Genomic DNA, 26,154 nt, shown 5'->3' on the forward strand with positions numbered 1-26,154 from the left:
TGACTGCTGATGGGACACTGAATGTCAAAACCGGTTCAGAGTTTTGTTGAGATTGAATCAATGACCTTGACATTCATTCTTCTAAGAAGGAAGGTCGTGAGGTTGATGGCTTCTGCAGAATGACAAAACATCAAATCTGATTACAGACAGTAGCAGTGCCCACCCTCTGCCGCCCACCTTGCAGGCCAGGTGCCGCACAGGGACAGCTGCCCCTGGGGGCACCCTCGGATCGACCACGAAGCGATCGTCGCCCCCCTCCCCTGCTGGCACACTGACCCGCCCATACTCGACATGACCCGCCTCGGCTGGACATCTGTGAAAAGAGCTTCATAGCTTATCGGATTCCTCCAGTCTAAAGATTTGTTATCATAATGCCAATGTTGTCGATCAGGGTGCCGAGTATCCTTGTTTCGCGTAGGGACAGCTGCAACTGGGTGTGCCCTTTTCAATGAAAGTTATGACGTCAGTCGCTTGTCGTGTCAGGAAAACAACATCACTCTGACGGTCACCGGGACGCGTGGGGAGGAGGAGGGATTGAATGATCGGCTGAGCGCGTCTCGCTTGGCATCCGCACCGCACAAATAAAAAGACCGCCCCCCCCCCCCCCCCGTAGCGAGCACCTATGAAGGCTGGAACGGTTCACGAGGGGTAGTGGGTGGTGGCCAGCCCCACCCCCGACCACCTTTATCTCCCCAGTAGCGATGTTTACACACCTCACTTGGTGTTGTTGGCCGTGGGCCCTGGAATGGAACTCGGGCCCGCGTTGCGTTCCGAGCGCAGCGCCACCGCTCCCCGCGCGCGCACACCCCCACGAAGAACCAATACGAAGTGGGGGCCACGGTGGGGGGGGGGGCAGGGGTCGCCACGCGCTCCGTGTCTCGCGTTGAGGAATTCTGAGAAGCACTCAGCAGAGCAACACCCCCCACCACCACCACAGCGTAGCCTACCCACCACACACTGCTGAGGCCGCCGTGTAGCCGACCCACCACACACTGCTGAGGCCGAGCGTTGTTAGCGAGCACCTATTGAGGAGGCAGTCAAGACGCACCTCCTGGGTTGGTGTGGCCCGGACCAAGCCCCGGGCGCGTTTGTGTCCCCCGTGCTGATGCTGGACACGCCGACGCCCGATGTGAAGTCGACCGACTGGGAGCCCCGGCAGGACCCCCCCCCCGGCAGGACCCCCCCCCCCCCCGCGGCCGTGCCTGGGAACCGCTCGCCAGGGTTCGTAGCCACCTCCACACTCACACAAAGACAAAGATCCCCCGTGTAGACTTAAAACACTGTAGGGGCAAGTGCTGTTAGCGAGCCCCTATGAAGGCCGGAACGGTACACGAGGGGGTGGGTGGCCAGCACCACGCCCGGCCGCCTTTGTCTCCCCAGTGACGATATTTACACACCGCACCAGGTACTCATTTAAGGCTGAGTCGACCTAGGGGATGCACACACACGCTGCTGTGAAGACGGGATATTGCCTGAAACGTCGTGATATGTTCCGTTGTAAGGCAGTGTTGGTGACCAATGTCGTGAGTGGGTTTGACTGTGTACCTGTGCAGCCCTTTTGCCAATCCACTGCTGGATGAGTGTCTCCCCACGCCTGAGCGAGTGAGTCCCTGAGGGGCTATTGTATCATACCTCAATCACGCTGGGAGCATAGACGTGGAAGCATACAAGTGCAGTTCAACCACGTGTTTTTCCATCTCACTACCCTCCGCCGTCACACGATGCAGCCCCGCAGAAGTATATAGCACCTTGTTATGCATGGTGATCGCCCATCTATAAGCGGCGTCCAGCCTCAAATCCTGCCGAGCCCTCAGGAGATTCCTGAGCGTCGAGGCTGACTCTTCCTCGCAGTGTGAGCAAGTGGGTGCCTGGTGCCGGGTGTAAATATCGCCACTGGGGAGACAAAGGCGGTCGGGCGTGGTGCTGGCCAACCACCCCCTCGTGTGCCGTTCTGTCATTCATAGGTGCTCGCTAACAGCACTTGCCCCAACAGTCTGTTAAGGCTACACGGGGGGATCTTTGTCTTTGTGTGTGTTTGTGTGCGTGTGTGTGAGTGTGTGTGTTAATGTGCGTGTGTGTTAGTGTGTGTTAGTGTGTGTGTGTGTGTTAGTGTGTGTGTGCGTGTGTGTGCGTGTGTGCGTTAGTGTGTGTGTTAGTGTGCGTGTGTGCTAGTGTGTGTGTGTGTGCGTCCGTGTGTGACCATGTGGGGAGCGATCTGTCAGCTCACGTCCAAACATCGGTGGCGAATATCTGAACGCAGTCCAGGTCGGCCTTCCCGACCTCGACTGGGTGCCACGGCCCATCGCACACGTGTGTACGTTATTTAAAGATCAACAACAACGAGGGAGACAAAGGCGGCCGGACGTGGTGTTTGCCACCCACTCCGCCCTCGTGTGCCAGTGTCGACCTTTGTAGGCGCTACTCGCTAAAAGCACTTGCCCCAACAGCCTGCGGAGGCTACACGGCCTGTATTTGTCTTTGTGACAATCTTATTTGCGAAACTTTATTTGACACCGGACACAAGTTTGGGGAAGGGGTGGGTGGTGGGGTTCGCGTCTCCCTTCCCAGGGAGTCTTCGAGTCGGCAGACTGCGGCGTGACTCCTCTTGCGGCCGCATTCCTCTCTCGCCTGCGAAACCGGAGTGACCTGTTTTGAGGACCCCTCCACCACCCCACACTCCGCCCGTTCCTTCACCTGGGCACGTGGCGCTGTGCCCTGGGCGCTGGGTCGCACTGACAGGACACAGTGTACACAAAGTCAAAGATGACCCGTGTAGCCTCAACACACTGTTGGGGCAAGTGCTGTTACCGAGTAGCACCTGTATGAAGGCCGGCATGGGGATAGAGGGGGTGGCCAAGATTACGTCCATTTGAGGCTGAGTCGACCTAGGAGAGGCCCAGGACCGGTTCAGATAATCGTCACTGGTGTTGGCCCACTGCACACACACACAGCGGGTGTGTGTGAGAGTAATAATACCACCCCGTGTGCTCGCGCGTGTGAGAGAGAGAGCAGTCAAGCGGCTTTCTCCAACAGGTCCCCGTGCGTGGCACGAGGCGTGTATGAAATATTCACTGTCCCCAACAGTTTGTGAGAGCTATGCGGGGTATCTTTGTCCCTGGGTATGTGTGTGCCGTGTCGCCCTTCATTAATGCAACACTTTCTCCCAAACGGCCTGTTGTGCGTGTGAGTTGGGAGCCGTCGTGCAGCAGGTAGCGCGCTATGCTAAGAACCCGCCCACCCCAGTTCGATTCCCGCTCACGGCCTCAAATGAGGAGCTGGTGCGATGTGTAAACATCGCCACTGGAGAGACAAAGGCGGCCGGGCGTGGTGCTGGCCACCCACCCTCTCGTGTGCCGTCATAGGTGCTCGCTAACAGCACTTTCCCCATCCATCTGTCAAAGGATATCAGGGGATCTTTGTCTGTGTGTCCGTAGTTTGATTGACAGGTTCCTCCCCGTCCTCTACGCACCCAGCACGGAGAAGCAGAACCATGTTTTCAATGCTGAGCCTACCTAGGGGAGAGACGGACCCAGTCGATACCCAGGAGCAGCAACAACAACAGCAGCAACAACAACAACAGCTCGCGTCTTCCCCGGGTCGACAGCTCCTGTTACGTGGGGTGAGTGATGAGCGATTGTGTGTGCGTGTGTGGGGTGTTGTGTGAACGTGTGCGTGTGTGGGGTGTTGTGTGAACGTGTGCGTGTGTAGGGTGTTGTGTGAACGTGTGCGGGGTGTTGTGTGAACGTGTGCGTGTGTGGGGTGTTGTGTGCACGTGTGCGTGTGTGGGGTGTTGTGTGAACGTGTGCGTGTGTAGGGTGTTGTGTGAACGTGTGCGGGGTGTTGTGTGAACGTGTGCGTGTGTGGGGTGTTGTGTGCACGTGTGCGTGTGTGGGGTGTTGTGTGAACGTGTGCGTGTGTGGGGTGTTGCGTGACAGGGCTGCCACCAGTCCAGGCTTGACCCGGACAATCTGTGTCAGAGGTGGCAACCCTAACAGACCCTCTCGGCTACCCACTTCACGTCGCTCATTCGTTGTGCCAAGTCACTCAGTAACTCACTCACTCATCCACCCACCCACTCACTTAAATAGCCACAACACCGCCGCTACTTTCACAACTTGGCAGGAAAACAAAATCAGAATTGGCCTCCCTCGGCATACACAAATAACAACAGTATGTTGTGCACATCTCATGAGTCTCACGGCCTCCTCGGAGTGCATATTATCAGCAGCATTGCGTCCACAGACGAAACACTCGAGACCGGTTTTGACACCAATGTCTCAGGGCCGCGTCCCTGAATTCTACCGGGTGTAGCGATGGGGCTGTGGGTCGGTGCGCTTACTATTGCGCCACCACTCCCCTCTTCCTCCCCGCCATACCTAAATAAATAAATGCACACGTTAAATTAGGCAACCTTAAGGCTCAGCGTCCCCGGATGTACAGAGGAGAGGGCGGATTTGGAACTCACCGCACGCAGACAGACGAGCAGAGAGAGAGAGAGAGACGCGCAGAGACGCGCAGAGAGAAACCCGCGTCGACACGGCCACGTGGGTAGACAGAGGCGGAGACGGAGAGACACGCGGAGACACAGAAGCGCGGGGCATGCGGAGGGCTCGCTGCATACGGTGCGTGGCACAGTTGTGAAAGTGTGTCCGTGTGTGAGTGTGTCTGTGTGTCTGTGTGTGAGTGTCCGTGTGTGAGTGTGTCTGTGTGTCCGTGTGTGAGTAAGTTAGTTCTGGGGAGCGGTAGTGTAGCGGTCAGTGTCCTGCGCTACGAACCCGTCGACCCCAGTTCGATTCCCGCTCAATGCCAACAATGTGAGCGATTCCAGATTATCTGAATCGGGCCTGGGCCTCCCCTAGGTCGACTCAGCCTTAAACGAGTACCTGGTACGGTGTGTAAATATCGCCACTAGGGAGACAAATACGGTCGGGCGTGGTGCTGGCCGTTCCGGCCTTCATAGGTGCTCGCTAACAGCACTTGCCCAACAGTCTGTTAAGGCTACAGGGGCATATTTTTGTGTCTGTAAGCTGCTACTGTGTAAACATCAGCACTGGGGAGACAAAAGCGGCCGGGCGTGATGTTGGCAATACCTCGTGGGCCGTTCCGGCCTTAATAGGTTCTCGCTAACAGCACTTGCCCCAACAGCCTGCTAAAGGCTATACGGAGATCTGTGTCTTTGTGTGTTCTTTGAGCTCACCTCAGCATGCTGTCAAATAACAGCCGGTCACGTTCGGCAAAAGCATTGCCCTGAAAGGGGGGAAACTATCGGTGACGTTACGGAAAATGGCCCTTCGTGATGCTGCGTTGGCAATGCACCATCACTAATGCAGTTTGAGAGCAATGTACAGTCTAGTTAATATGTGCTCGCTAACTGCACTCGCTCCAGACGGGAGGGTAACAGTGTATGCTGTGTGCGTGTACACTCCACTGCTGGATGAGGCAGCCCCACGCCCCGCCAACAACAATCAACAACTCAGCATATTCAGGGCTATTGCCCGAAACGTCGCCTATACATTTTAAGACCATGTCCTCACTCTGGGCTGTTGGCCCGCGGTTCTTAGCCGGGGGTGTGCGGGGACCCCTGGGGGGAACGCGTGGCGATGTCCCCAGGGGTGAAGAATCATGTTGCGTGAATGTGTCAATATGGAATAACAACGATGAAATGTAAATCCGTATGGTCACCTATAACGATACATAAAATACCTTCCTCAACTCATTGATCGTTGTCAATGCGGGTTTCCGAGAGGAACCAGCGTTTGTTTTTGTGTTTTAGTGTTTTTTGTGTTTTAGTGTTTTTGTGTTTGTGTGTTTTAGTGTTTAGTGTTTTTGTGTTTTTGTATTTTAGTGTTTTTGTGTTTTAGTGTTTTTGTGTATTTGTTTTTGTGTTTTTGTATTCGATTGCAGTTACCAGCGAGTTCAGGATACCTCACAAAAAGGGCATTCAGTTTCAATATCGAGTTGAATGCTGCGTGTTCCATGTTGTGTCAGTCAACGGGGCGAGGGGTGGGGTGACTGGGTTGAAACAGATTTCAAGAAGGAGGCGGTGTGGGTGGGTGGGTGGCGGGTGGCAGTGGTAGCCAGGAAAGGTTAGAGACCCGCTGGGGTTGGGCTGAAGCAAGCCGACTTTGCCCCCCCCCCGTCCCTCCGTGCGTGTCTCGTCGAGGTAACGATCGGCGCGCGTAATCTTTACGCAGTTACTGCGCCCGGGAGGATGAAGACAAACATCCCGAGAGCACGCGACTCCAAGGTTGGGAAGCACCACGGACCCCCCCCCCTCCCGTCCGCTCCGATTCTATCATCTCGCCACGGCACCGGCGTGTGGGTTGAGGGGGTCAATACGCTTTCTCTTGCTGCTACGAAGAAGGGTCATTGCTCGAAACGTCGCAGACGAATGTGTGCAGAGTGTTTATTTGGTGGGGGTTTGTTTTGCGTGACGTGTTGAAACTTTCACCTGTACCTTGGTCTGTGATCTTGCAATGAAAGGCGCAATAGCAACAGCAAACATGATTAGTGTTCGTGCCCTCGACATCGGATGAACTCTACCGTTCACAAAAGACAGAGATCCTCCGTATGGCATAAACAGATTGTTAGGGCAAGTGCTTCTGAGCGACCACCTAATGAAGGCCGGCACTGCACACGAAGCCTCCTCCATTCGCCTGCACCTCCCATTCACTCCGGTCACGCTTGATCACTCTTCTATCGCGACTGCCATGGCTCGTGGTCCCGTGAACCTCACACGATGATTCCTCCAGCCGTGTTGAGGACTCGGCCTGCAGACACGGACTGTATCGTCTCATCCACCACACTGTGTTCCACCACCACCATTACACTGCAGTTCGCAACAACTCACTCACCCACCTACTCAACCACTCACTCACCCACCTACTCCACCACTCACTCACCTACCTACTCCACTACTCACTCACCCACCTACTCCACCACTCACTCACCCACCTACTCCACCACTCACTCACCCACCTACTGCACCACTCACTCACCACCAACTAAACCACTCACTTACCCACCTACTCCACCACTCACTCACCCACCTACTCCACCACTCACCCACCCACCTACTCCACCACTCACTCACCCACCAACTAAACCACTCACTCACCCACCTACTGCACCACTCACTCACCACCAACTAAACCACTCACTTACCCACCTATTCCACCACTCACTCACCCACCTACTCCACCACTCACTCACCCACCTACTCCACCACTCACTCACCCACCTACTCCACCACTCACTCACCCACCAACTAAACCACTCACTCACCCACCTACTCCACCACTCACTCACCCACCAACTAAACCACTCACTCACCCACCTACTCCACCACTCACTCACCCACCTACTCCACCACTCACTCACCCACCTACTGCACCACTCACTCACCCACCTACTCCACCACTCACCCACTACGCGACATAACTCGACAACGTAGGGAAGGCTCATCGCCGTCACCGTTACCCGTTATGAATGTTCACAGCGAAGTCGCGAATGTGTTGAATTTGTGTTAAGTTGTTCTACTATGAAGGCCCATTGCCCGAACCGTCGCCTGTTACGTAGTTTATTTTAAATGCCACAATGTTGTCGACGAACGTGCAGTTATGTATTTATTTATATGCAGCGTGTTGAACCTCTTGCCAGTTCGCCTTGGGCGGGTGACGTCACAGGGGGTTGGTGCCCAGGGCGCCGCTGCTGCTGCTGCACTCCGAGGCCCGGCACCCGAGTTAGACTCCGCGCGCCAACACCGCCGGTGACAATGATCTGGACAGGGTCTTGGGCCTCCCCTAGGTCAACTCAGCATTCAACCGAGTACTTGGTGTGATTTGTAAACATCGCCACTGGGGAGACAAAGGCGGCTGGGCGTGGTGCTGGCCACCCGCCCCCTCGTGTGCCGTGCCGGCCTTGATGCTACTCGCTAACAGCACTTGCCCCAAAAGTCTGTTAGGGCTATACGGGGGATCTGTGCCTTTATCTGTCTCTCTACCGCCGCTTGATCTCTTCTTTCCAAAAATAATCGCTGCTCGACACAGACGCTTAAACCGATCAGAGCGCGTGTGTGTGTGCGTGCGTGTGTGTATGTACGTGTGTGTGTATGTACGTGTGTGTGTATGTACGTGTGTGTGTATGTGCGCTACAAACCTGGCGACCCGGGTTCGATTACCCGCTCACGTCCACCACCAGTGACGATTATCTGAATCGGTCCAGGGCCTCCCCTAGGTTGACTCAGCCTCAAATGTGTACCAGGTGCCGTTTGTAAACGTTGCAACTGGAGAGACAATTTCGGCCGGGCGTGGTGCTGGCCACCCCACCCCCCTCGTGTGCCGTGACGGCCTTCAGAGTTGCTGCTGGCAAACAGCACTCGCCTCAACATTCTGTTCCGGACCACACGGGGGAGTCTACGCCGTTGTCTTTGTCGTCGGCTCCACGTCCGCCTCCTGCAGACACAGACCATGAGCTTCATGGGCCACCTGGCGGGCCAGGTGCTGGTGACAGGTGCGCGACCTCTACAAGGGCCTGAACCCTGCCACGCTCACGGGCTGCATCGACGTGATCGTGGTGCGGCGCGCCGACGGGTCGCTTGCCTGCTCGCCCTTCCACGTGCGCTTCGGCAAACTCGGCGTGCTCAGCTCCCGCGAGAAAGTGGTGAGCGCGATTCGAGCGATGATCGGCCGAGTGATGTGGTGCAATACTCAGACCCCTTAGGCCCCACACTGCAGAGGGCGGGACACCCCCGTGGTTTGTAGTGTGGGCAGTTTCAAGGTGGATTTTGCCAATGACATCACCAAACCCCGCCCATCACAGTACCCCCGCCCCACCTCCCCCCCGTGTGCAGGTGGATATTGAGGTGAATGGTTTCCCCGTGGATCTGCAGATGAAGCTTGGGGACAATGGGGAGGCGTTCTTTGTGCTCGAGACCGACGAGGTGAGAGATGAGGGGTGTTGCGGGGCGATGGTTCACCCTGGGGTCACCGCCTGGACCATCCAGTCTGGCCTGGACGGTTCGGGGATTCACCTCCTCGCTCGGGTGATGGCAGGAGTTGATGTGCACCTAGATCTCCCCCAATCACTCACCCACCCACCCACTAATTCCCTCACCCATGCACTAATTCACCCAACCACTCATTCACTCACCCACCCACCCACTAATTCCCTCACCCATGCACTAATTCACCCAACCACTTATTCACTCACCCATTCACCCGCCCACTTATTCCTTCACCCACTCATTCACCCAACTGGGATATCAGCTGGGGTAGATTCAAGCTCTGAGAATGAAAAACGTCGCGTCCATTGGCAGGCGATGGAGGTTGCTCGCCGTGGCGGCGCGCCTGGCCAAGTGCTGCCGTCCACTGCGTGTGTTGGACCAGAGGTCACTTCAAGGGGTCTCGGTGGTAGCTCTGTGGTATCCACTTCTCCAATACGGGGGGTGGTGGTCGGCAAGCTGCCACTGTCCGATTCCCTGTGGGGTCTCTCAGGGGGTGCCTCATGACCAGCGGCGCAGGGATTAACGAGGAGGATTTAACGGAGGTGGCTGTCGGTAGATTGGCCAGGTGGCGAGGTGCTGATGACGCCGCGTGTCCGGTGACGAGCGGCTCTGACCGTCACCCGCGGCCAAGGGGTGCCTGGGGAATTACGGGAGCGTGTGTGTGTGCGTATGTGTGCGCGTGTGTGTGCGTGTGTGCGCGTGTGTGTGCGCGTGTGTGTGTGTGCGCGTGTGTGTGTGTGCGCGTGTGTGTGCGCGTGTGTGCGTGTGTGTGTGTGCGCGTGTGTGTTGGTGTGGGGAGCGGTGCCAACACTAGGGGGTACAGGTGGTGCATTGGCCAGTCATCCCAGTCAGTCGACTCGTGGCACCTGGGTCTGCTCCGTGACCTGCTGCCCGCGGGCGTAAACATCGCCGCCACCGGGGAGCCAAAAAGGCCGGGCGTGGTCCTGGCCACCCACCGCCTCGTGTCCTGTGCTGGTCTTCACAGCTGCTCGCTAGCAGCACTTGCCCCTCCAGGCTGTTATATGGGGGGGGGGGGGGGGGTTGGGGGGCGGACTTTGTTGTAGTGGTCGTCGTGGCGGACTCACGGTGTGAGGGTGGCTCACGGACTGAGGGGTGGGTGGCTCACGGTGTGGGGGGTGGGTGGCTCACGGTGTGACGGGTGGCTCACAGTGTGACGGGTTGCTCACGGTGTGAGGGGTGGCTCACGGTGTGCGCTTGCAGGGGGAGCTTCCTTCCCACCTCTCCACGTCTCCCATCCCCATGGGCGGAGCCGGCCCACTGAGCCAGCAGCATGCCACCCCGCCCCCCTCTACCACCCCCCCAGCACCACAGGTAGCCCCCACACACCTGGTGGGGTGCATGGTGGGTGGAGTGTGTGGTGCATTGTGGGTGGAGTGTGGTGCATTGTTTGTGAAGTCTGTGTGCATTGTGGGTGGAGTGTGTGGTGCATTTCGGGTAGAGAGTTGGGCATTGTGGATATCGTATTGGTGCATTGTGAGTTTAGAGTGTAGGGTGGTACATTGTGGGTGTCGTTTAGAGAGTGTTGCATTGTGGGTGTGCGGTTAGCAGGGCGATCCGTCCAATGCTGCGGGTAGCACAGTCGCTATGGAGATGCTCAAGCGGCAGAGGATGAGGAGGAGGGAGGAGGAGGTGGGGGGAGGAGACTCCACGGACGAAGAGGACGAGGATGACGATGATGATGATGGGGAGGGGGGGCGCGGACGAGGGGGCGACGGGGGAGCCATGTTCAACTTGGAACTCAGCCCCGACGAGGAGGAGGAGGTGGAAGAGCGCGAGCCTGGAGACTCCTCGCCGGCGCGGAAGAGGAAGGAGAGACGGAAGAGGGGGTGAGCACTCGCGCGGGTCTGTGGAGGGTATTGTGCGGAGTGGTGGCTCCGCTGTTAGCACGCCGCACAATGACGCCCAGTGGCCTGCGTTCTATTCCTGCAGGGCGCTGCCAGGTTTCTTCCTGGCCTCTGGACCCCGTCAAAATACGACCGATGGACAATTGGGATGTTTGGAAAAAAGACAAATAAATAAATTACATTGTGCAGGCTCCTTTAGCGGACTTGCTAGGCAGCTTGTAACAATGAGTTTTTGTGGTTGTTAGAGCCGCCCTCTTTACACGCGACGAGTGATTTGCATTGTCACATCTCATTGCAACGCATTATAAAGGGGCACCCCCAGTGGCAGCTATCCTTGTGGGACACAAGCTTGCCAGTAGGGGGCGATTGATTGCTGCTGCGTGTAATCCCAGTAGAGCTATGTGGAGAGTTGTATTGTGGTTATATTGTGGTTGTGTTGTGGTTGTATTGTGGTTGTGTTGTGGTTGTATTGTGGTTGTGTTGTGGTTGTATTGTGGTTGTGTTGTGGTTGTATTGTGGTTGTTTTGTGGTTGTTTTGTGGTTGTATTGTGGTTGTTTTGTGGTTGTATTGTGGTTGTTTTGTGGTTGTATTGTGGTTGTATTGTGGTTGTGTTGTGGTTGTTTTGTGGTTGTATTGTGGTTGTGTTGTGGTTGTATTGTGGTTGTGTTGTGGTTGTATTGTGGTTTTGGTTGTAGTTTTGTGCCGGGTCAGATGGAGCACCGTGTGAGAGCCCCCACCTTCATCCCGAGCCAGAAGACGGTGTCAGACGGAGAGTGGAGTCCCACGCCCAGGTACGGGCGGAGACGCGGGGACACAGAGGTGCGGGGACACGGGGACGTGGGGACAGGGAGACATGGAGACACGGGGACACGGGGACACGGGGACACGGGGACGCGGGGACGTGGGGACGTGGGGACGTGGGGACAGGGAGACATGGAGACACGGGGACACGGGGACACGGGCACACGGGGACGTGGGGACGTGGGGACACGGGGACACGGGGACGTGGGGACAGGGAGACATGGAGACACGGGGACACGGGGACACGGGGACACGGAGACACGGGGACACGGAGACACGGGGACACGGGGACACGGGCACACGGGGACGTGGGGACGTGGGGACACGGGGACACGGGGACGTGGGGACAGGGAGATATGGAGACACGGGGACACGGGGACACGGGGACACGGGGACGCGGGGACGCGGGGACGTGGGGACGTGGGGACGTGGGCACACGGGGACGTGGGGACACGGGGACACGGGGACACGGGGACACGGGGACGTGTGGACACGGGGACACGGGGACGTGGGGACATGGGGACACGGGGACGTGGGGACGTGGGGACACGGGGACACGGGGACACGGGGACACGGGGACGTGTGGACACGGGGACACGGGGACGTGGGGACATGGGGACACGGGGACACGGGGACATGTGGACACGGGGACACGGGGACGTGGGGACACGGGGACACGGGGACACGGGGACGTGGGGACACGGGGACACGGGGACACGTGGACGTGGGGACACGGGGACACGGGGACGTAGGGACATGGGGACACGGGGACACGGGGACGTGGGGACATGGGGACACGGGGACACGGGGACATGGGAACATGGGGACACGGGGACACGGGGACGTGGGGACGTGGGGACGTGGGGACGTGGTGACAGGGAGACGAGTTGTTGTTGTTGTTGTGTCCAGTCCTTCGTGCAGCCCCAAGAGCGACTCGGAGCTGAGCGTCCACCCCACAGGGGAGCGGCGCACGTCGGTCATGGAGCAGCACATGCAGTGGGCCTGGGGGGCCTTCCCCAGGGCGGCGCTGGTGAATGGGGGGGTGGGACCCAGCCTCCCCTCCTCCCACCCTCTTCCTATCCCCCCACCACCCCCCTCCTCTTCCCTCCTCTCACCTCCGCACGTGCGAGTCGGAGCGTGCATCGTGAGCTGAGCTATCGGTATAAATCGATGAATTGACGATGCATCGTCACCAGCGAGGACCATAAAGGTGGTGTGGGAGGGGTGGGCTTATTGCCCCCTCCCTTGGGACCCAGAACATCCGGCGCTGTGTTGATGACTTTATTTTTTATTAAATTCACGGCTGTGTATATATATTAATATTTTTGGGACCCCCCCCCTTCTCTCCCCCGCCCCCTCTACGCCCCTCCCGTCCCTCCCTGCTCCACCTCTGCAGCAGCACCGGCCCTCGGTGAGTGGGGAGCAGCGGAAGGCAGAAGGGGGGTCCCGATTTCAATCCCGCAGAGGAGCGCAGTGCTCCTGGTCGAACATGGAATCATCATCAGCAGCAGCAGCAGCAACATCACGAGCAAGATCATTAGTAGCAATTTCAGCACAAGCAAATGGAACAATATCAGCAGGGCCAAAAACACTTGAATCAGCGGCCCGAATTACAACATCATCATCATCATTATCAAAAACAAAAACAATAGTAGAAACATCATCAGCAGCAACAGGTTCATTATCATCAACAGCAGCAACCACCACCACAGCAAGACAAGCAAAAGGAACAACAGCAGCAGTAGCAGCACCATCACCATCAGCATCACCAGCAGCAGAATCTGCAGCTGCACCAATAGTATTGGAAGCTTCAGTGAAATCATCATCAGCAGCAGCAGCAGATCAGACGGGTGACGTGCTGGGCGACCCGCCGGGTAACCCACCGGGTAACCCATCTGGTGACCTGCCGGGCGACTCATTGGGTGACTCATTGGGTGACTCATTGGGTGACTCATTGGGTGACTCATTGGGTGACTCATTGGGTGACAAGCTGGTCGACTCACCGAGGGACCCGCCGGGCGACGTGCCGGTGGAGTCGCCGGGCGACGTGCCGGTGATCGTGATCGAGCGCGCCGAGACTGCCGCTGCCGCCAGCAGGGTCCGGCAAATCCCGGCCCCCCAGAGCTCCGGGGGGACCCAGACCCCCTACGGTGCGGCGGGTGGGACCCCCAGGGCCCCCCTCGTGTCATGGGACTCGGTGTACGAGGATGCGGTGGAGGTGGGGGATGCTGCTGCTGCGATGGGCAGTGGGAGAGGTAAGTGTGCAGTGCACGGCGATGAGTGGGTGGGTGAGCGGGTGAGAGATTTTGTGGTGAGTGAGGGCGTGAGCGAGTGGGTGAGTTCGTGTGCAAAGCACTAAGTTAAGTGAGTGAATGAGTGGGTGAGAGAAATGTGGGGAGCGGTAGTATAGTGGTTAGTGCACTGCGCTACGAACCCTGCGACCTGAGTGACTATTATCTGAACGGGTCCATGGCCTCCCGTAGGTCGACTCAGCCTATAAGGAGTGTGCGAACATCGCTACTGGGGAGACAAAGGCGGTCGGGCGAGGTGCCGGCCACCCACCCCGTCGTGTGCCGTGCCTGCCTTCGTAGCTACCTCGACTCGCCGACAGCACTTGCCCCAACAGCCTGCTGAAGCCTATACGGGGGATCTTTGTCCGTGTGCCACTGTAGAGAACCACGCGGCGGACGAGGTGTGGGGTCAGCCGAGCGTCTCAGGGGAGGCGCCCCCCTCAACCGTCGTTGCCGGCGGCGGCGACGACGGCGGCGTCGACGGCGTCACGTGCTCCAGTGACGAGGTGAGCCGCCGCCGCCGTCGCCGCCGTCGCCGTCATCCGGGACGGAGGAGCGAGAAAGGGGGGGGGGTCGTTGGGGAGATGGGAGGGGGGTGGGGGAGCAGATGAATCGTTACGCGGTGGGTGAAGTACGACACCAACCCCCCCCCCTCTCTTCTCCCCCCGCTCGAGCTGCAGGCCGGCGAGCTTGCCCCTGGCGGGACCCCCGCGCCCCCCCCTTGGGGGCAGCCCCCCCGACGGCGGCGCGGACTGCCGGTGGGACTCCCCCCTGGGCCCCCCCGGAGGGCCCCGGATCGCGCTGTCGCTGTGCGGGGGGCTGAGCGACACGGGGCAGCTCACGGAAGGTGCGGGGCGCCCGGGAGTAGTGCTAGTGCCTTACGCCGGTGTTAGACGCGACTACCGCGCTGCACACCTTCGCCGACCGGTACCGACCAATGCGGTGAAGTATGGCCAAATGATCCTCACGACCCGCTTCTGGGCACCATCCAGCAGTGGAGTGACACGAGGCCTGTGCCAGTGATGACGCACGGCATTTAACCGATTGCGTAACAGATTCATGAATGCAGATGACGTGGATACGCAGATAATGCGCATCTACGTGTCTGCCTCTCCACACGTAGAACATTAAAGCTGCGGGCATTTACGTAATAATTTATATTCCCCATAATGATGCTAAAGATGATTGCTTTTTGTGTATCGTACAGAGTGTTGCGTTGAACTAAGGCCAATATATCTCAGTCAGAGGGGACATTGCTCCGTCAGATTCACACGCCACCTGAGTGATTGACAGTTGACCGTACTTCTGTGCCCCCCCCCCCTCCCCAGAGCGGTTCCGCGAGCGCCGCGTCGCCTTCCTGGATCTGTGTGAGAACCCGGAGCTGCTCAGCGACCCGCAGCTCGTGGTGAAGATCGGCAACAGGTGAAGACGCGGCACGGCACGGCCACGGGTGGGTGGGCGGCCTGGGTAGGGGCTGGCAGCAGTGCGTCTGCCTCTCGGCTCGTTCACATTGCAGACTTCGCTGCTGCTTCTACTGCCATTCACACAGACTTAGGCGCTTCACAATAATTATACAACTCTACACGAGACGCCAGTGATTGAGCTACAGAGTGGGGTGGTTATTAAAGTTGTCGTGGTGGTGCAGTTGTGGTGACAGGAGAATGGCTTTTGAGTGGTTAAAGAGGGGTAGGGGTTGTAGTAGTGGTAGGGGTTGTGGTTGTGGTAGGGGTTGTGGTAGGGGTTGGGGTTGTGGTAGGGGTTGGGGTAGTGATAGGGGTTGGGGTAGTGATAGGGATAGTGGTATGGGTTGTGGTAAGGGTTGTGGTAGTGGTAGGGGTTGTGGTAAAGATAGGGGTAGTGGTAGGAGTTGTATTAGTGATATGGATAGTGGTAGAGGTTGGGGTAGTGATAGGGTTAGTGGTAGGGGTTGGGGTAGTGATAGGGATAGTGGTAGGGGTTCGGGTAGTGATTGGGGTTGGGGTAGTGATAGACGAGATGGGGGTTAGTGGTCTTCAGGGAGGAAGGGAAGCCGGTTAAGAAGGTCCCCATGATGTAGCTGCTCGCCCCGAGTGCTCTGATATGCGTGGCGTTGTGTTTGGTCTATCAGAGCATGTGCCGTCGCATGTTCAACACAACTACATGTGGTCAATGCAGATATGATCTCTTGCAAAAGGTTTCCATTAGGTGTTTTTTACATCTTAACACCCGTTTTATTGCCAAAAAGGGGAAACCCTATTATTATTACTTTTTCATACTGTTATATCACCTCCAGTGTGTCTGTGTGTTGGTGTGTGTTGGTGTCTGTGTGTTGGTGTGTGTCTGTGTGTGTGTCTGTGTGTTGGTGTGTGTGTCTGTGTGTTGGTGAATCTCTGGTGTTGCTCACCACAGCTATTACAACTGGGCAGTGGCGGCTCCCATCCTACTCTCCGTTCACGCCTTTGGGAGGCAGCTACCACAGGTGCGAACGGGAAGACACACACACACATACTCATTTAGGGCTGAGTCGACCTCGGGGAGGCCCATGACCGGTTAAAATCCACAGGTAGCCAGCGGCACGCCCGGCTGGCATTGTCTTCCCAGTGCTGATGTCTACACACACTGCACCAGGTACTCATTTAAGGCTGAGTCTACCTAGGGTCCACACGGGGGACCTCTGTCTGTGTAGGCGTGTGTGGACCGCCTGGTGAGGGAGAAGATGTCCCGCTCGTCGTATCGCTGGTGGTTCTCATGGGGACGCCGTGACAACGCAGCGCTGGTAACACTCACCACTCGCTCACCACTCGCTCACCTCCCGCTCACCTCCCACTCACCACTCACTCACCTTCCACTCACCTCCCGCTCACCTCCCACTCACCTCCCACTCACCTCCCACTCACCACTCACTCACCTCCCACTCACCTCCCACTCACCACTCACTCACCTCCCACTCACCTCCCGCTCACCTCCCACTCACCTCCCACTCACTACTCACTCACCTCCCACTCACCGCCCACTCACCTCCCACTCACCTCCCACTCACCTCTCACTCACCTCCCACTCACCGCCCACTCACCTCTCACTCACCTCCCACTCACCTCCCACTCACCTCCTACTCACCGCCCACTCACCTCCCACTCACCTCCTACTCACCGCCCACTCACCTCCCACTCACCTCCTACTCACCTCCCACTCACCTCCCACACTTCTCAGTGTCACTCGCACTTGCAGCTCTAGTGACTCACCTGTGACCCTCCCCCGTGACCCCCCCCCCACCCCTCCCCACCGTGCCGGCAGGAGTCACCGGGGAGGGGCGACGTGGCGAGCACCCCCAGTGGCACCGAGTCGAGCCCCAGCACCAGCACCAGCGCAGCCTCCACCACACACAGGTGACCCCCCCCCCCCCGCTCACCCCCACCACCCCCCACCCCCCACACTCACCTCCACTCCCACCCTCCCTCCACCCCCCCACCACCCTCCACCCCCCCACCACCCTCCACCCCCCCCACCACCCCCACCCCCCTCCACCCCCCTCCACCCCAACCCCCACCCCCCCTCCACCCCCCCTCCACCCCCACCCCCCTCCACCCCCACCCCCCCCTCCACCCCCACCCCCACCCCCCTCCACACGCGGACTGAGAGGCGGTCAGCACGCGACGTCATCAACCCCTCTGACCCCGGCCCCCCACTCGTCTTGCCCTGGCTCACAGCCCCCCCCCCCCCCACTCGTCTTCCCTGGCTCACAGCGCCCCCCACTCGTCTTGCCCTGGCTCACAGCGCCCCCCACTCGTCTTCCCTGGCTCACAGCGCCCCCCACTCGTCTTCCCTGGCTCACAATGCCCCCCACTCGTCTTGCCCTGGCTCACAGCGCCCCCCACTCGTCTTCCCTGGCTCACAATGCCCCCCACTCGTCTTGCCCTGGCTCACAGCGCCCCCCACTCATCTTGCCCTGGCTCACAATGCCCCCCACTCGTCTTGCCCTGGCTCACAGCGCCCCCCACTCACAGCGCCCCCCACTCGTCTTGCCCTAACTCACAGCGCCCCCCACTCACAGCGCCCCCCACTCACAGCGCCCCCCACTCGTCTTGCCCTGGCTCACAGCGCCCCCCACTCACAGTGCCCCCCACTCGTCTTGCCCTGGCTCACAGCCCCCCACTCGTCTTGTCCTGGCTCACAGCCCCCCACTCACAGCGCCCCCCACTCGTCTTGCCCTGGCTCACAGCCCCCCACTCACAGCGCCCCCCACTCGTCTTGCCCTGGCTCACAGCGCCCCCCACTCGTCTTGCCCTGGCTCACAGCGCCCCCCACTCGTCTTGCCCTGGCTCACAGTGCCCCCCACGAGGATTCCCCCCTGGAGGTGCAGGGACCCCCACAAATGCAGAAGCTGAAGCCGCCCCCCACCTCCCCGCTGGACACGCGGCCCCCCGCTCCGGCGTTCCGCAAGACACTGCGTTTGTCCTCGCAGCAGCTCGTGAGTGCTCGTGGGGGGGGTATGAGGGGGTTGGGGGGTAGCCTGCAGCTGCTGCCCTTGTCGAGGGGTTGTAGCAGTCGAGGGGGTCGTGTCGCACCTCCGATTAGCAGTTGGCCACGTACGGTGCGACAGAAGTTCTGCATAGACACGTACACTTCAGTGCTCCCATTATTGTCCAGTGCTCCCATCATTGTCCAGTGCTCCCATCATTGTCCAGTGCTCCCATCATTGTCCAGTGCTCCCATCATTGTCCAGTGCTCCCATCATTGTCCAGTGCTCCCATCATTGTCCAGTGCTCCCATTATTGTCCAGTGCTCCCATTATTGTCCAGTGCTCAGAAATCAGAATCAGAAACGGTTTTAATCGCCATGTAAGTTTGCACAAACAAGGAATTCACTATGGCGGGACGGTGCATACATTGAACAAGTAGGAATCTTAACTTATATAAAAGGTATACACTCTAACTATACTAACGTTACAAAGTATAAGTAATACCAAAGGGCTAAAATCTTTAAAATTATGAATAAGTAGACCTTATAAAATGCGAATGTAAAATGTTAATTAGCCATATTAAACAATCTTAAAATACAAAAATACAAATAAGATTACACGTTGTAAGTATGGAAAGGTGTAATTATGTAGATAAAATGTTATAGTAAGTGTAACAGTCATTTTAAGTGTAAAAGTCATTTTAAGCCCTTGGCCTTGTTGAGGAGGCCAACAGCGGATGGGAAAAAACTGTTTTTATGACGTGAGGTTTTGGTCTTGATGGACCGCAGCCTTCTGCCGGAGGGTAGTAGCTGGAACAGAGAGTATCCAGGGTGCGAGGAATCTTCCGCAATCTTCCTCGCTCGCTTCAGGGTCCTCAAAGTGTGCAGGTCCTCAAGGGTTGGTAGATTACAGCCAATCACCTTCTCAGCAGTGCTGATGATACGCTGCAGTCTGCTCTTGTCCTTGGCAGTGGCAGCAGCGTACCAGACGGTGATGGAGGAGGTGAGGATGGACTGAATGATAGCTGTATAGAAGCACACCATCATTGTCTTTGGCAGATTAAATTTCTTCAGCTGCCGTAGGAAGTACATTCTCTGTTGAGCTCTCTTGATAAGGGAGCTGATGTTCAGTTCCCACTTGAGGTCCTGGGAAAGAATAGTGCCCAGGAAGCGGAAGGACTCAACATTGGTGACTGGGGAGTCGCACAGGGTGATGGGGGTGAGTGGGGCTGTATTCTTCCTGAAGTCCACAACCATCTCCACGGTCTTAAGAGCATTAAGCTCCAGGTTGTTCTGGCTACACCAGGTCACCAGGTTGTCAGCTTCCCTCCTATAGTCAGACTCATCCCCATCAGAGATTAGCGCAATGAGGGTGGTGTCGTCCGCAAACTTCAAGAGTTTGACAGACTAGTGACTGGAGGTGCAGCTGTTGGTGTACAGGATGAAAGCAGAGGGGAAAGGACGCAGCCCTGAGGAGATCCGGTGCTGATTGACCTGGCGGCAGAAACTTGTGATCCCAGTTTGACACACTGCTTCCTGTCAGACAGGAAGTCTGTGATCCATCTGCAGGTGGAGTCTGGCACGTTCAGCAGGGAGAGCTTGTCCTGAAGCAGGGCAGGGATGATGGTGTTAAAAGCCGAGCTAAAGTCCACAAACAGGATCCTGGCGTAGGATGCTGCGGAGTCCAGATGCTGTAGGGTGAAGTGGAGGGCCATGTTAACTGCGTCATCCACAGACCTGTTGGCTCTGTAGGCAAACTGAAGGGGGTCCAGTAGAGGGTCTGTGATGGCTTTGAGGTGGGCCAGGACCAGGCGCTCAAAAGACTTCATTACCACGGAGGTAAGGGCGATGGGTCTGTAATCATTTAATCCTGTTGGCCTTGGCTTTTTGGGCACTGGAATGATGATGGAGGACTTGAGACAGGCTGGTACATGACATGTCTCCATGGAGGTGGTAAAGATGTTGGTGAACACTGGAGACAGCTGGTCCGCGCAGTGCCTGAGGGTGGCTGGAGAGACAGAGTCCGGCCCAGCTGCTTTGTGTGGGTTCTGCCTCTTGAAAAGTTTTTTAACTTCTCCCTCCTGAATGGAGATAGTTGTCTCTGTAGTGTGGGGTGGGATAGGGGCCTCTTGGGTGGGAAGGGGTAGTTCAGGACAGTCCAATTGTCTTTCAAATCTGCAGTAGAACTCGTTCAGGTCGTTGGCTAGGCGGGAGTCGTTAGTGGTGTGGGGGGCTCTGGGCTTGTAGTTGGTGATCTGCCTGAGCCCTCTCCAGACAGAAGCAGAGTCATTGTCATGCTCTACGCGTCAGACTCTCACCGAGCCTCAAGAAGCATCCTCAGGAGGGTCCTGCCGAGTGTCCTCAGTAGGAGGTGCGATGTTGATGTTGCCGCCACTGCCGCCGCTGCTACCGCTGCCGCCACTGCCGCCGCTTCTGCCGCTGCCGCTGCCGCCGCTGCTGCCGCCGCTACTGCTGCCGCTGCTGCCGCTGCCGCCGCTTCTGCCGCCGCTGCTGCTGCTGCCGCTGCCGCCGCTTCTGCCGCTGCCGTTGCCGCCGCTGCTGCTGCCGCTGCCGCTGCCGCCACTGCCGCCGCTGTTGCCGCCGCTGCAGCGGCACACGAGGGGGTGTGTGGCCAGCACCACGCCCGGCCGCCTTTGTCTCCCCGGTGGCGATGTTTACTACACACCGCAGCAGGTTCGAATTTGAGGCCGAGTCCACCTAGGGGTGGCCCGGCGTTAACCGTGAGCGGGAATGGAACCCGTCCCCCGTGAGCGCGCAGGCCAGCCTGGGGCTGCGTCCGGGCGCCAACGAAGTGCGTTTCAGCGTGACCACGCCGTTCCAGGGCACGACCCAGTGCCAGGGCACGCTGCACCTGTGGGACTGGGACTCGCGTGTCATCATCTCCGACATCGACGGCACCATCACCAAGTGAGGGCAACGCGCCGTCACATCACCGCTCCATAACATCATCGCTACATCACGTAATCGCTACGTCACATCCTCGCTGCATCACACCATCAGCCCATCATCACACTCCATGGCAGCATCTCCCATGAACCCACCGCGCTCTCTAAATCCGTGCCGCCAGGTCGGATGCTCTCGGCCAGATCCTGCCAACGCTGGGCAAGGACTGGACGCACGAGGGCATCGCTCGCCTCTTCCACCGCATCCACCAGTGAGTCGACCCTTGTGTGTGTCTGCGTGTCCGCGTGTGTCCGCGTGTGTCCGTGTGATCGCGTGTGATCACGTGTGTGTCTGTGTGATCGCGTGTGATCACGTGTGTGTCTGTGTGATCGCGTGTGATCACGTGTGTGTCTGTGTGATCGCGTGTGATCACGCGTGTGTCCGTTGATCACGTGTGTCCGTGTGTCCGTGTGTGTCCGTGTGATCACGTGTGTCCGTGTGATCACGTGTGTCCGTGTGTGTCCGTGTGATCACGTGTGATCACGTGTGTCCCCGTGTGTCCGTGTGATCACGTGTGTCCGTGTGATCACGTGTGTCCGTGTGTGTCCGTGTGATCACGTGTGATCACGTGTGTCCCCGTGTGTCCGTGTGATCACGTGTGTCCGTGTGATCACGTGTGTCCGTGTGATCACGTGTGTCCTCGTGTGTCCGTGTGATCACGTGCCTGTCTAATGCACGCGTCTTCGGAGCGGTAGTGTAGCGGTCAGCGCACTGCGCGATGAACCCGGCGTCCCGAGATTGATTCCTGCTGAGGGCCAATAGCAGTGACGATTATCTGCACCAGTCATGGGCCTCCCCTAGGTCGCGACAGCCTCAAACGAGAACCCAGTAGGACGTGTGAACATCGCCACTGGGGAGACAAAGGCAGGCGTGGTACTGGTAACCAACCCTCTCGTGCGCCGTGCCGACCTTCATAGGGGTTCATGTTGAACTTCTTGCGCTCCGTACGTAGTCAACCGCAATGATCGAATGTGCGGGGAAGGACAACAAACTAAGCGCTAAAAGCAATTATCGCTAACAGCACTTGCCCCAACAGTCCATCAAGGCTATCCGGGGGATCTTTGTCATTGTAGGAACGGGTACAAGTTCCTGTACTGCTCAGCGCGTGCGATCGGCATGGCGCACATGACGCGCGGCTACCTGCAGGGCGTGAGGGAGCAGGGCACCATGCTGCCACGCGGACCCCTGCTGCTCTCGCCCAGCAGCCTCTTCGCTGCCCTGCACAGGTGAGGCGCAGGTGAGGTATAGGTGAGGCACAGGTGAGGTACAGGTGAGGTACAGGTGAGGTACAGGTGAGACGCAGGTGAGGTACAGGTGAGGTACAGGTGAAGTGCAGGTGAGGTGCAGGTGAGGTGCAAGTGAAGTGCAGGTGAGGTGCAGGTGAGACACAGGTGAGGTGCAGGTGAGGTGCAGGTGAGGTGCAGGTGAGGTACAGGTGAGACACAGGTGAGGTACAGGTGAAACACAGGTGAGGTGCAGGTGAGGTGCAGGTGAGACACAGGTGAGGTACAGGTGAGACACAGGTGAGGTGCAGGTGAGGTGCAGGTGAGGTACAGGTGAGGTGCAGGTGAGACACAGGTGAGGTGCAGGTGAGGTGCAGGTGAGGTGCAGGTGAGGTGCAGGTGAGACACAGGTGAGGTGCAGGTGAAACACAGGTGAGGTGCAGGTGAGGTGCAGGTGAGGTGCAGGTGAGGCGCAGGTGAGATGCAGTTGAGACACAGGTGAGGTACAGAGTGCTCTAATTACTCGCCTTGCGTGGCCAGCACAGGGTGAATCAGTCTGTGCTCACAAACGAGTCTGTATGTTTGAACGTGTGTCAGTGCATGTGTGCACGTGTGTGCGTTGTGTGTCCGTGTGTGCGTTCATAAAAAAACCATGTGTCTTTGTCCGTGTGTGCGTGTGTCCGTGTGTGCGTGTGTGTGCGTGTGTGTGCGTGTGTGTGCGTGTGTCTGCGTGTGTGCGTGCGTGTGTGTGTGAGAGAGCTACTGAGCACTTGTTTTTCCTTCTGCCCCCCCCCACACCCGATGTGCCCAGGGAGGTTATCGAGAAGAAGCCGGAGCGGTTCAAGATCGAGTGTCTGCGTGACATCGGCCGCCTCTTCCACCCCACCCCGGAGCCCTTTTACGCCGCGTTCGGCAACAGGGCCAACGTAAGGTCGACTCAGCCATAAATGAGTACCTGGTGCAGTGAGCATGAACATCAGCGCTGGCCACCCTCCCCATCGTGCGCCGTGCCGGCCTTCATAGGCGCTCGTGAACAGCCCTTGTTAAAGCAGTGCGCGGAGGCTACTCGGGGGACCTTTGTCTGTGTGACTGTGCGCAGGACGTGTTGGCCTACAGGGAGGTGGGGGTGGCTGAGCCGAGGATCTTCACGGTGAACCCCCGCGGGGAGCTGGTGCAGGAGCACGCACGCACAGACAAGTCCTCGTGCGTGCCCCCCCCTCCCCACTCACCCCCCAACCTGCCTTCATCCCTCCTCCCCTCCCTCACTCCCACCCTCCTTTCCCTCTTCCGCCCTCCTACGTGCCTCCCCCCTCCCCTCCACCCTCCACCCTCCCCTCCACCTTCCCGTCCTCACTCCCCCTCAACCCTCCTTCCCCTCCTCCTCCTTTCTCCTCCCTCCCCCCTCCCTCCCTCCCTCTCCCTCCCCCTTCCCTCCTCCCCTCACCCCCTCCCTCGATCCCTACCCTCGGAGTTAAATTCCAGCTCACGGCCAACATAGTTGATGATTGTTTGAACTAGTCCTAAGTATAAGCATCAGCACTGGGGAGACAAAGGCGGCCGGGCAGACGAGGCAGTTGCCATCCGAACCCCTCGTAGGCCACGCAGCCGCCTCAGGTGTTACTCTCTAATAGCACTTGCCCCAACAGCCTGCGCGACCTACAGGGGGGACCTTTGTCTGTGCGTGCGCATGGCAGGTACGGGAAGCTGCATGACGTGGTGGACCACGTGTTCCCACGGCTGCCCACGGCGGGGGGAGGCGGAGCGGGGGAGGGGCCCCCCAGCACAGCCTCGTGAGCGGCCCGGAGACTCCCGCAGGCCCCCACCTCGGCCTGCTCCCTGCACCTCGTCGCGCCTCTGCCCTGCTCGCCTCGATCCTCCACGTCACCCCCACGCACGACCCCCCTCCCTACTTCCCACCTCATCCTCCCTCCACCCACCAGCCCATCCACTCCCTCCCACGACCTCCCACACCACCACCTCATCCGCCCTACACACACCACCTGCAACCCCTCGCACCTCCTCCCACCTCCACCATCACTGCCCAATCGTCGACATCCTCACATCGCCTCCACCCTCCACCTCATCCTTCACCTCCTGCCCACCTCCACTCACCACCACCACCCACCACCACCTCCACCCACCACCACCCACAACCACATCCACCCACCACCACCTCATCCTTCCTCCACCCACCTGCACCTCCCACTACCGTGACCCTCGAACCTCCCACCACCATGCTCCCTCGTCCTCACCTCCACCCCCTGGTTTATGCTGATGTATTTATCTACCCAGATATATATTTACAGGCGATGAAGGCGCATTTGAAAACATTGCCATGTCACGTTTCACGTCAATGTCCCAAAGCTACGATGATGTCAGCGCTGAGTCAGGAGTTGAAGTGATTCAGAAGCACAAGGAGTAAAGCCGTAGAGCTAATAAGCTCTTCTCGGCCGGCAGACATCATCCAAGCATTTCACAATTACAAATTTGAAAAACACAAATTTACTAATAGCAATTATGCTGTAAATTTACATTCAGACAAAAACTTTGGTGATTTTAATAACAGAGTAAGTTTCAGTTCAGTTTATTTTGAAGTACCCTGTTAGCCAAGAAGCTCTTAAATCGGGTTTCATCATCATCATCACCATCATCATCATCACCATCATCATCACCACCACCACCATCATCACCATCAACAACAACAAAAACATTGCCACTTCTCTGACAAACGCAGCAAATCACAGTAAAATAAATCGATGATAACAATAAGAGGTGAGAGAAATGAAAAAATACTGAGCAAATCATCAGTACAATATTAAAATTATCATTACAAAAAAGAGCTTAAATATAGGTTATCATCAACTAGGTGGTTCCAACATTTTGGGCCAGCTACATGAAATGTTTTCGATCCAAATTAAGTGCGAAATCTGGGCACAATTAGTCGACAACGATTGCTGTGATTCTGTGGTCTTGTGTATGAGCCATTCATCACCGAACATTCATATTTGTGCTATTATCTTCGACCTCGATGTAAAACTAATTGCACGCCGGGAAATGTTTCGCTGTCTGATTTAGATATTAATATTATTATGGTTAGATTTAAATAGTATGGTTATATATAAATAATACTATTGTTATATATACATATTGGTATGGTTGCATATAAATAATATTGTGGCTATAAATAGATGTTCACGAGCTTGTGGCGGCGCCGCCTCGTGGCCACAGCGCGGAATGTCGCTCCAATCGCGACCGCGACGGCGCGTGGCGCGGCAGGTCAAGGCGTTGTGACGTCACAAGAGCCCTCGTGACGTCACAAGAGCCCTCGTGTGCACGTGCTCATGTGTGCACGCGTGTATGTATGTATCTTTAACTTCTTCCGCACCGTACGTCGGCAACCGCGCTAATCGGAGGTGCGGGGGAATGACAACAGAAGGGCCCTCCTGCTATGCAGCTTTGTTATATATACTCAACACAGTTGCTCAATAAATACAGACCTTAAAGGTCCAACACGTCGAGCAGCCAGCAAAAACGGCACTCATTAAAGTTGTAACAGATGAGAGTGTAG

At 57.6% G+C, this 26,154-nt stretch overlaps 1 protein-coding gene across 1 annotated transcript; it reads left to right on the forward strand.

Annotated features, from left to right (window-relative positions):
* Positions 1-2,081: 2,081 nt before the first annotated feature.
* On the forward strand, positions 2,082-25,411 carry LOC133344086 (phosphatidate phosphatase LPIN1-like). The gene is given in 22 exon segments (XM_061554034.1): positions 2,082-3,619; positions 8,460-8,510; positions 8,512-8,661; positions 8,852-8,941; positions 10,226-10,336; positions 10,571-10,851; positions 11,566-11,661; positions 12,581-12,701; positions 13,068-13,926; positions 14,344-14,452; positions 14,637-14,809; positions 15,291-15,384; positions 16,351-16,420; positions 16,628-16,717; positions 17,236-17,327; positions 18,268-18,409; positions 21,179-21,327; positions 21,488-21,574; positions 22,437-22,589; positions 23,398-23,512; positions 23,686-23,789; positions 24,281-25,411. Coding segments are annotated over 22 exon segments (3,366 nt in total). The 5' UTR covers positions 2,082-3,490; the 3' UTR covers positions 24,381-25,411.
* The last annotated feature ends 743 nt before the right edge of the window (positions 25,412-26,154 follow it).

The sequence above is a fragment of the Lethenteron reissneri genome, chromosome 19 (assembly GCF_015708825.2).
Source record: "Lethenteron reissneri isolate LAM-NWPU_2019-01 chromosome 19, ASM1570882v1, whole genome shotgun sequence".
Classification (NCBI taxonomy): Eukaryota; Metazoa; Chordata; class Hyperoartia; order Petromyzontiformes; family Petromyzontidae; genus Lethenteron; species Lethenteron reissneri.